General features: G+C 46.1%; 1 protein-coding gene and 2 long non-coding RNA genes across 4 annotated transcripts in view; 2 read left to right on the plus strand and 1 right to left on the minus strand.

Moving 5' to 3' along the window:
- Positions 1–5573, plus strand: part of LOC118378104 (protein spire homolog 1-like) — a 49478-nt gene extending 43905 nt beyond the window's left edge. The window contains exon 7 of the mRNA XM_052471752.1: positions 3840–5573. Within this exon, the coding sequence (XP_052327712.1) occupies positions 3840–4086 (247 nt within the window). The 3' untranslated portion in view covers positions 4087–5573. The remainder of the gene's footprint in view (positions 1–3839) is intronic.
- A 3366-nt stretch (positions 5574–8939) lies between these two features.
- LOC127909103 (uncharacterized) lies at positions 8940–9617 on the plus strand. Of its 2 annotated transcripts, none has more exons than XR_008069625.1 (3): positions 8940–9089; positions 9179–9304; positions 9469–9617. It is a non-coding gene; the product is annotated as an uncharacterized LOC127909103 (long non-coding RNA). The 2 variants fall into 2 exon arrangements; XR_008069624.1 differs by having other exon boundaries at positions 8982–9089; positions 9179–9346.
- Positions 8966–9512, minus strand: LOC127909104 (uncharacterized). The gene is made up of 3 exons (XR_008069626.1): positions 9373–9512; positions 9163–9330; positions 8966–9115 (listed from the first exon to the last, which is right to left on the minus strand). It is a non-coding gene; the product is annotated as an uncharacterized LOC127909104 (long non-coding RNA).
- Positions 9618–11135: the final 1518 nt, after the last annotated feature.

Genomic DNA, 11135 nt, shown 5'->3' on the forward strand with positions numbered 1-11135 from the left:
AGAGTCTTCCATCTAAGCCGTATGCCAACCTGTCCATCTCCTCGCTGGGATCTACTACCACCATCCTACCCAGGGAGGAGGCTGGAGGGACATCAGCCTTGGACACCCCAGAGAAGCCCTCGTCCAGCCAGCGCCTGCGCCGGACTGTCTCCAGGTACACAATAACATCATTATTGGTCTTTGGGCTTAGGGGTGTGACGAATAACATTTATACTGCTCTTCCTTTTATTTAAGTTATTATTTAAAAAAATCACAATTCAATTATGGTCCTGAGCATGACCACTAGGGGGCAGTACACTTCAATCTACCTCAGTCCTGACTACCTTCAAGACAGAGCAGTGCCCCACCCACTCAGCAACGTTGGTATTAATGCTGGTTCTCTGCTGTGTCCCCCTCTCCATGTTCTCAGTGGTACATGGGACTTCATGTCCCACTTCTCATCAATGTTCTCCTTTGTTTGTTGTTGTTTGAGAGCTTGTGCTTTGTACTTGCAGAGCAATCCTTGTACAATTTGTCCACCAGGGCTGTCAGTTCTTCAACATGGTATCTAGTAGTCTGGTTCTAGATATGCCATATGGGTGTTGAAGCAGACCTATTCTACCCCCCTAGTTACATTACATCATTCCAGTGACAGACTGGGGGTTGATTGACTCCAATGTTGTCCCTGAGAGAACAACCAAACCAAATGGATGGTTGAATTGACTGATTTCAGTTAAAACCTTGTTACTCAGAAGGCTACAGGGTTAGGTGGTTGGCTAGGTACCTGGTCTTGTTACTCAGAAGGCTACAGGGCTAGATGGTTGGCTAGGTACCTGGTCTTGTTACTCAGAAGGCTACAGGGCTAGGTGGTTGGTTAGGTATCTGGTCTTGTTACTCAGAAGGCTACAGGGCTAGGTGGTTGGCTAGGTACCTGGTCTTGTTACTCAGAAGGCTACAGGGCTAGGTGGTTGGCTAGGTACCTGGTCTTGTTACTCAGAAGGCTACAGGGCTAGGTGGTTGGCTAGGTACCTGGTCTTGTTACTCAGAAGGCTACAGGGCTAGGTACCTGGTCTTGTTACTCCGAAGGCTACAGGGATAGGTGGTTGGCTAGGTACCTGGTCTCGTTACTCAGTAGGCTACAGGGCAAGGTACCTGGTCTTGTTACTCAGAAGGCTACAGGGCTAGGTACCTGGTCTTGTTACTCAGAAGGCAACAGGGCTAGGTACCTGTTCTTGTTACTCCGAAGGCTACAGGGATAGGTGGTTGGCTAGGTACCTGGTCTCGTTACTCGGTAGGCTACAGGGCAAGGTACCTAGTCTTGTTACTCAGAAGGCTACAGGGCTAGGTGGTTGGCTAGGTACCTGGTCTTGTAACTCAGTAGGCTACAGGGCTAGGTGGTTGGTGAGGTACCTGGTCTTGTTACTCAGAAGGCTTCAGGGCAAGGTGGTTGGCTAGGTGCCTGGTCTTGTTACTCAGAAGGCTACAGGGTGAGGTACCTGGTCTTGTTACTCAGAAGGCTACAGGGATAGGTGGTTGGCTAGGTACCTGGTCTTGTTACAGGGCAGGTAGGCTTGTTACAGGGATAGGGTGGTTGGCTAGGTACCTGGTCTTGGCTAGGTACCTGGTCTCGTTACTCAGTAGGCTACAGGGCAAGGTACCTGGTCTTGTTACTCAGAAGGCTACAGGGCTAGGTGGTTGGCTAGGTACCTGGTCTTGTAACTCAGTAGGCTACAGGGCTAGGTGGTTGGTGAGGTACCTGGTCTTGTTACTCAGAAGGCTTCAGGGCAAGGTGGTTGGCTAGGTGCCTGGTCTTGTTACTCAGAAGGCTACAGGGTGAGGTACCTGGTCTTGTTACTCAGAAGGCTTCAGGACAAGGTGGTTGGCTAGGTACCTGGTCTTGTTACTCAGAAGGATACAGGGCTAGATGGTTAGGTACCTGGTCTTCTTGTTACTCAGAAGGCTACAGGGCTAGGTGGTTGGCTCGGTACCTGGTCTTGTTACTCAGTAGGCTACAGGGCTCTGTACCTGGTCTTGTTACTCAGAAGGCTACAGGGCTAGGTGGTTGGCTAGGTACCTGGTCTTGTTACTCAGAAGGCTACAGGGCTAGGTACCTGGTCTTGTTACTCAGAAGGCTACAGGATAGGGTAAGAAGGCAACAGTAGGTACCTGTTCTTGTTACTCAGAAGGCTACAGGGATAGGTGGTTGGCTAGGTACCTGGTCTCCAGTAGGCCAGGGCAACAAGTCTTGTTAGGCTACAGGGCTAGGTGGTTGGCTAGGTTCCCTGGTCTTGCTCAGGGCTAAGGTGTATGCACCTGGTCTTGTAAGTCGAAGGCTACAGGGATAAGGTGGTTGGCTAAATGTTACTTAAAGGCTACAAACCTGGTCTTGTTAAAGGCTACAGGGATAGGTGGGGCTAGGTACCTGGTCTTGTTACTCAGAAGGCTATAGGGCTAGGTACCTGGTCTTGTTACTCAGAAGGCTACAGGGCTAGGTACCTGGTCTTGTTACTCAGAAGGCTACAGGGCTAGGTACCTGGTCTTGTTACTCAGAAGGCTACAGGGCTAGGTGGTTGGCTAGGTACCTGGTCTTGTTACTCAGAAGGCTACAGGGCTAGGTACCTGGTCTTGTTACTCAGAAGGCTACAGGGCTAGGTGGTTGGCTAGGTACCTGGTCTTGTTACTCAGAAGGCTACAGGGCTAGGTACCTGGTCTTGTTACTCAGAAGGCTACAGGGCTAGGTGGTTGGCTAGGTACCTGGTCTTGTTACTCAGAAGGCTACAGGGCTAGGTACCTGGTCTTGTTACTGGCTAGGTGGGGCGTGGTCTTGTTACTCAGAATGCTACAGGGCTAGGTGGTTGGCTAGGTACCTGGTCTTGTTACTCAGAAGGCTACAGGGCTAGGTACCTGGTCTTGTTACTCAGAAGGCTACAGGGCTAGGTACCTGGTCTTGTTACTCAGAAGGCTACAGGGCTAGGTACCTGGTCTTGTTACTCAGAAGGCTACAGGGCTAGGTACCTGGTCTTGTTACTCAGAAGGCTATAGGGCTAGGTACCTGGTCTTGTTACTCAGAAGGCTACAGGGCTAGGTACCTGGTCTTGTTACTCAGAAGGCTTCAGGGCTAGGTACCTGGTCTTGTTACTCAGAAGGCTACAGGGCTAGGTACCTGGTCTTGTTACTCAGAAGGCTACAGGGCTAGGTGGTTGGCTTGGTACTTGGTCTTGTTACTCAGAAGGCTACAGGGCTAGGTGGTTGGCTTGGTACTTGGTCTTGTTACTCAGAATGCTACAGGGCTAGGTGGTTGGCGAGGTACCTGGTCTTGTTACTCAGAAGGCTACAGGGCTAGGTACCTGGTCTTGTTACTCAGAAGGCTACAGGGCTAGGTGGTTGGCTTGGTACTTGGTCTTGTTACTCAGAAGGCTACAGGGCTAGGTGGTTGGCTTGGTACTTGGTCTTGTTACTCAGAATGCTACAGGGCTAGGTGGTTGGCTAGGTACCTGGTCTTGTTACTCAGAAGGCTACAGGGCTAGGTACCTGGTCTTGTTACTCAGAAGGCTACAGGGCTAGGTACCTGGTCTTGTTACTCAGAAGGCTACAGGGCTAGGTACCTGGTCTTGTTACTCAGAAGGCTACAGGGCTAGGTACCTGGTCTTGTTACTCAGAAGGCTACAGGGCTAGGTACCTGGTCTTGTTACTCAGAAGGCTACAGGGCTAGGTGGTTGGCGAGGTACCTGGTCTTCCTCAATAAAGGAAGTAGTAAAAAGGACCCTCTTGAAGTCTGTCAGGTTGTCATTGTAAATGTGAATTAGTTCTCAACTGACCCACCTGGTTAAATAAAGATTAATAAAATTCTCCTCTCACAGGTTATCCAAACGCAAAATTGAGCGGTCTAGTGACGAGCTGGATCTTCCCAAGGAGCTGACAGAGGATTGGTGTACCATGGAGGTCTGCATCAGCTGTAAGATGTTCATCTCTGAGATCATCTCCAGCAGCAAGCGCTCTCTGGCCACCAAGCAAGCCCATCTGAAGAGGAAAACCCAGTCCTTCCACATATCTTCAGCTAACACAAACTACTGCAGACCCTCTGTGAGGAATGTCAAGGAGGTTTAACTTTAGGGTCAGACCTCTCTCTGTCCACTCCTTGGGGGCGTCTCAAATCCAAATTGTATTTGTCACGTGCTTCTAAAAACAGCAGTGAAATGCTTCTATTTCATGAAAAACTTCTCCATATAGGGCTGCACTTTGACCAGAGCTCAAAGGGACCAGGCTGTTTGTTGGCCAGCTAGCTGTGTGATGTATTTATCATGACTCTGCTCACCTTGGCTAACACTCTATGGACTCTGGTCTAAAGTAGTGCACCAAATAGGGAATACGGTAGGTACCCTTTTGAGAAAGTCATACTCTCTCAGCTCTTTGCTGCTCATCACTGTGTTATAATGATATAGGTGACCGTTGTAGAAGGTGTTCAGTGTGTTAGTATATACTACCTACCTGGATGGATGATTCTAGACATTTGTTGAATAGACAGCATGGGTTCTCTTCCCCTAACCGCTAGTGTCAGGAACGATTGGGTTAGTGTACAGCTGTGGGCGGACTATTTAACCATTTCCTATTCTCTCACGTTCTGTGATTAACCCTAATATACTGAACAAACGCAACATGCAACACTTTCAAAGAGTTTACTGAGTTACAGTTCAGGAAATCAGTCAATTGAATTAAATTCATTAGGCCCTCATCGATGATTTTCACATGACTGGGCAGGTTGCAGCCATAGGACCACCCCCTGGGGAGCCAGACCCACCCCCTGGGGAGCCAGACCCACCCCCTGGGGAGCCAGGCGCAGCCAATCAGAATGAGTATGAGTACTCACAAAATGTCAGACAGAAATACTCCTCGGCACCCCCCAGATGATCCAGCAGATGAAGAAGCTGGATGTTGAGGTCCTGGGTTGGCGTGGTTACTTATGGTCTGCGGTTGTGAGGCCGGTTGGATGTACTGCCCAAATTGTCTAAAGCGACGTTGGAGGCGGCTTATGGTAGAGAAATAAACATTCAATTATCTGGCAACAGCTCTGGTGGACATTTCTACAGTCAGCATGCCAATTGCACACTCCCTCAAAACACAAGACATCTGTGGCTTTGTGTTGTGACAAAACTGCACATTTTAAGTGGCATTTTATTATCCCCAGCACAAGGTGCACCTGTGTAATGATCATGTTTGTTTATCTTCTTGATATGCTAAACCTGTCAGGTGGATGAATTATCTTGGCAAAGGAGAAATGCTCACTAACAGGGATGTAAAATGAATTTGTGCACATGGAACATTTCTGGGATATTTTATTTCAGCTCATGAAACATGGGACCAACACTTTACATGTTGCGTTTTATATTTTGGTTAAGTGAATTAGGGGGACCTTTCAAATAGCTGCTGAGATCACGGACGTGGTCGGTGAGACCTCTCGTCCCCGTCCAGAGATAATATATATATTTAACAGTAGTGTGGTCGGTCGGTGAGACCTCTAGTCCCTGTCCAGAGATAAAATATATATGTAACAGTAGTGTGGTCGGTCGGTGAGATTTCTATTTCCCTTCCAGAGATAAAATCAAATAAATGTTAACTAGTAGTGCCCCTCCCCAGCCAATAAAATCAAACCAAATGTTATGTAGTCTCTGCCCCTCCCCAGCCAATAAAATCCAAATAAAATGTTATGTAACAGTAGTCTCTGCCCCTCCCCAGCCAATAAAATCAAACCAAATGTTATGTCTATGGTAGTCTCTGCCCCTCCCCAGAATAAAATCAAACCAAATTTATGCCTAGTAGTGTCCCCAGGTTAGTCTATGGAGTCTCTGCCCCTCCCCAGAGATAAAATCAAACCATATTTAACAGTAGTCTCTGCCCCTCCCCAGCCAATAAAATCAAACCAAATGTTATGGTGAGTCTCTGCCCCTCCCCAGCCAATAAAAATCAAACCAAATGTTATGTCTATGGTGAGTTTGCCCCTCCCCAGCCAATAAAATCAAACCAAATTTTATTTCTATGGTAGTCTCTGCCCCTCCCCAGCCAATAAAATCAAACCAAATGTTATGCCTATGGTAGTCTCTGCCCCAGCCCCAGCCAATAAAATCAAACCAAATGTTATGCCTATGGTAGTCTCTGCCCCTCCCCAGCCAATAAAATCAAACCAAATGACATGCCTATGGTAGTCTCTCCCCTCCCCAGCCAATAAAATCAAACCAAATGACATGCCTATGGTGGTCTCTGCCCCAGCCCCAGCCAATAAAATCAAACCAAATGACATGCCTATGGTGGTCTCTCCCCTCCCCAGCCAATAAAATCAAACCAAATGACATGCCTATGGTAGTCTCTGCCCCTCCCCAGCCAATAAAATCAAACCAAATGTTATGTCTATGGTAGTCTCTGCCCCTCCCCAGCCAATAAAATCAAACCAAATGTTATGCCTATGGTAGTCTCTGCCCCTCCCCAGCCAATAAAATCAAACCAAATGTTATGCCTATGGTAGTCTCTGCCCCAGCCCCAGCCAATAAAATCAAACCAAATGACATGCCTATGGTGGTCTCTCCCCTCCCCAGCCAATAAAATCAAACCAAATGTTATGTCTATGGTGGTCTCTGCCCCAGCCCCAGCCAATAAAATCAAACCAAATGACATGCCTATGGTGGTCTCTCCCCAGCCCCAGCCAATAAAATCAAACCAAATGTTATGCCTATGGTGGTCTCTCCCCAGCCCCAGCCAATAAAATCAAACCAAATGTTATGCCTATGGTAGTCTCTGCCCCTCCCCAGCCAATAAAATCAAACCAAATGTTATGCCTATGGTAGTCTCTGCCACTCCCCAGCCAATAAAATCAAACCAAATGTTATGCCTATGGTAGTCTCTGCCCCAGCCCCAGCCAATAAAATCAAACCAAATGACATGCCTATGGTGGTCTCTCCCCAGCCCCAGCCAATAAAATCAAACCAAATGACATGCCTATGGTGGTCTCTGCCCCTCCCCAGCCAATAAAATCAAACCAAATGTTATGCCTATGGTGGTCTCTGCCCCTCCCCAGCCAATAAAATCAAACCAAATGTTATGCCTATGGTAGTCTCTGCCCCTCCCCAGCCAATAAAATCAAACCAAATGTTATGTCTATGGTGGCCCCTCCCCAGCCAATCTCTGTCTCTGCCCCTCCCCAGCCAATAAAATCAAACCAAATGTTATGCCTATGGTAGTCTCTGCCCCTCCCCAGCCAATAAAATCAAACCAAATGTTATGTCTATGGTAGTCTCTGCCCCTCCCCAGCCAATAAAATCAAACCAAATGTTATGCCTATGGTAGTCTCTGCCCCTCCCAGCCAATAAAATCAAACCAAATGACATGCCTATGGTGGTGGTCTCTCCCCAGCCCCAGCCAATAAAATCAAACCAAATGACATGCCTATGGTGGTCTCTGCCCCTCCCCAGCCAATAAAATCAAACCAAATGTTATGTCTATGGTAGTCTCTGCCCCTCCCCAGCCAATAAAATCAAACCAAATGTTATGCCTATGGTAGTCTCTGCCCCTCCCCAGCCAATAAAATCAAACCAAATGTTATGCCTATGGTAGTCTCTGCCCCAGCCCCAGCCAATAAAATCAAACCAAATGTTATGCCTATGGTGGTCTCTCCCCTCCCCAGCCAATAAAATCAAACCAAATGTTATGCCTATGGTAGTCTCTGCCCCTCCCCAGCCAATAAAATCAAACCAAATGACATGCCTATGGTAGTCTCTCCCCAGCCCCAGCCAATAAAATCAAACCAAATGGTATGCCTATGGTAGTCTCTGCCCCTCCCCAGCCAATAAAATCAAACCAAATGTTATGCCTATGGTAGTCTCTGCCCCTCCCCAGCCAATAAAATCAAACCAAATGTTATGCCTATGGTAGTCTCTGCCACTCCCCAGCCAATAAAATCAAACCAAATGTTATGTCTATGGTAGTCTCTGCCACTCCCCAGCCAATAAAATCAAACCAAATGTTATGTCTATGGTAGTCTCTGCCCCTCCCCAGCCAATAAAATCAAACCAAATGTTATGCCTATGGTAGTCTCTGCCCCTCCCCAGCCAATAAAATCAAACCAAATGTTATGCCTATGGTAGTCTCTGCCACTCCCCAGCCAATAAAATCAAACCAAATGTTATGTCTATGGTAGTCTCTGCCCCTCCCCAGCCAATAAAATCAAACTAAATGTTATGCCTATGGTAGCCTCTGCCCCTCCCCAGCCAATAAAATCAAACCAAATGTTATGTCTATGGTAGCCTCTGCCCCTCCCCAGCCAATAAAATCAAACCAAATGTTATGCTACTCCAAATTTTTTGGCAGGTTTTTTTGTCATCTAAAATTGGATTGGCTGGAAAACAGGGTAAGGTCAGAGGTCAAATGATTTGGTGTGTTTTAGCCACTTGTTTACTATGATGTATTTGGATCATTTCTGTGCCTGGTGCCATGTCATTCTATGGACCTGTAGCATATTGGCAAGAACTTGATGAGGAATTGATATGGGGATTCTAGAAGCAGTTTTTTTTTTTTTGTTGCTTCCTAGCTGACCAATAGGATCTCAGAATGGTGGGATGTGATTGTGTGCATGCTGTATCTAACACCATCCATTATATTCTAGTATATATAACAATGTTTTTCCAAGAATATTATCTTAAAGATTTTTATTTATTGTGTATGTAATATTGACTGTATCTCCTGTCCGGATCAGAATAGATCACATAGATGGACCTCCTAGACCAGTTAGGTCTGGATCAGAATATAGATGGACCTCCTAGACCAGTTAGGTCTGGATCAGACCAGATAGATGGACCTCCTAGACCAGTTAGGTCTGGATCAGACCAGATAGATGGACCTCCTAGACCAGTTAGGTCTGGATCAGACCAGATAGATGGACCTCCTAGACCAGTTAGGTCTGGATCAGACCAGATAGATGGACCTCCTAGACCAGTTAGGTCTGGATCAGACCAGATAGATGGACCTCCTAGACCAGTTAGGTCTGGATCAGACCAGATAGATGGACCTCCTAGACCAGTTAGGTCTGGATCAGACCAGATAGATGGACCTCCTAGACCAGTTAGGTCTGGATCAGACCAGATAGATGGACCTCTAGACCAGATAGATGGGTCTGGAGGTCAGACCAGATAGATGGACCTCCTAGACCAGTCAGGTCTGGATCAGACCAGATAGATGGACCTCCTAGACCAGTTAGGTCTGGATCAGACCAGATAGATGGACCTCCTAGACCAGTTAGGTCTGGATCAGACCAGATAGATGGACCTCCTAGACCAGTTAGGTCTGGATCAGACCAGATAGATGGACCTCCTAGACCAGTTAGGTCTGAATCAGACCAGATAGATGGACCTCCTAGACCAGTTAGGTCTGGATCAGACCAGATAGATGGACCTCCTAGACCAGTTAGGTCTGGATCAGACCAGATCGTCGTCCTCGACCAGTCAGGTCTGAATAGCACTTTTACTGTACCAATGTATTGTTGTTTTGAAGTTCCTTCTTTACTCATTTAATTTAAATTCTTAAATATTTTTTTCCACGTCGTGAAGTTAGTGTGGTGTAATGGTATCCTAGAGTTAATCGTGTGTGTTAGAGCTTGGGCTTTGGAAGCAGGTGGCAGCAATGCACATCTTTCTGAATGTATAGGGTATAATGGTTTTAAAATATCTTATTTCAAGTGCAATCTAAATCTATATACAAAGAATTTTAATGCCCCCTTAAAATAATTATTTATTCACGCACAATATCCATACACAGTCTGCCTAGAGACAACACATGGATGCATTATCATTCATACACATAAATCCTACAGACACACCCCGAATCTGCGATTTTCTAATTTATTTATTTTCTGACCCCTTTTACCAACTGTGGTAGAAAGATCAGAATTATAACAAGTTTGACTAACGTCAATATCAACCTCATTAAATGTTCATTTGGACCATACGGATACAGTGAGGAAGGAATGGTGTGTATGCTATAATTTGTTTATTTTTTAATGACAATAAAATTATCTCTTTTGAATTCTGTATTGTAGTATTTCTGCTCTGCACACAACAGGGTTGAAATGAAGTATTCCTTTAATAGATTACAGTATTGTGTATGACAGGTGTCAGCTCAACAGTAGAAAAACAACCACAATATATTCTAACTTGAGATGTACACAACTGATGGGTAGTTTCTATCAGCCATGGATATCAGCAGTCGGATCAACACTCCAAACAGCCCACCAGACCGCTCGGAGGCGTCCGCGTGGTCCTAAAGCACATCGTTGCACCGTTTTGTATCGCATTCCAATGGTAAAACTGGGCCACTCAGACGTTCAGAAAACCGGATCGAACATCTCTGGAGAGACCTGAAAATAGCTGTGCAGCGACGCTCCCCATCCAACCTGACAGACTTTGAGAGGATCTGCTGAGAAGATCGGGAGAAACTCTCCAAATACAGGTGTGCCAAGCTTATAGCGTCATACCCAAGAAGACTCGAGGCTGTAATCGCTGCCAAAAATACTTAAACCAAGTTTGTAAATCTGATATTTCTGGGGGATTTTAATGTGCTTTGAGTAATTTACGAATGCGCTGAACATATTACCATTAAAACAAAGAGGACCTGTCCATCCTCAAGGACCGAGACTCCCCACTGTGTAAAAGCACACGGCGCAAAGTTGTAGCGGGCTGCTCCGCTGATTGAAGGAGACGAGGTCCAGCTTTCGGAGTATCCCCTGTTTTTCTGCACAATCACTGTGAGTCAGCAACGGGCTCAGGCTGTTGAGAATATGCGTGTTTATATCCACCAAACCGACTACGCGTTCAGCGCTGCCGGTTAAATTGGAGCGCAACAATCTGCTGAATAGCAGACATATGCTGTATTATTGACTGTTGTTGAACTGACGTCTGACAATTTTAATGACTTCTAGTGTTCCATGTTTCCATTTTCCACTGGATAAAATTAATCTTGGTATAAAATGAATCTTGACAAAACGTTACAAATGCATATTTGAGATACTGTATTACATTAGATCCTATACCTGACTCAAATTAAACACTTACCATCTTATAATCATGTCCATTTCCACAAAACGCGGATTCATTGTTTTAGAATGATATCTTGTGAGT

The sequence above is a fragment of the Oncorhynchus keta genome, chromosome 19, assembly GCF_023373465.1.
Source record: "Oncorhynchus keta strain PuntledgeMale-10-30-2019 chromosome 19, Oket_V2, whole genome shotgun sequence".
Taxonomy (NCBI): domain Eukaryota; kingdom Metazoa; phylum Chordata; class Actinopteri; order Salmoniformes; family Salmonidae; genus Oncorhynchus; species Oncorhynchus keta.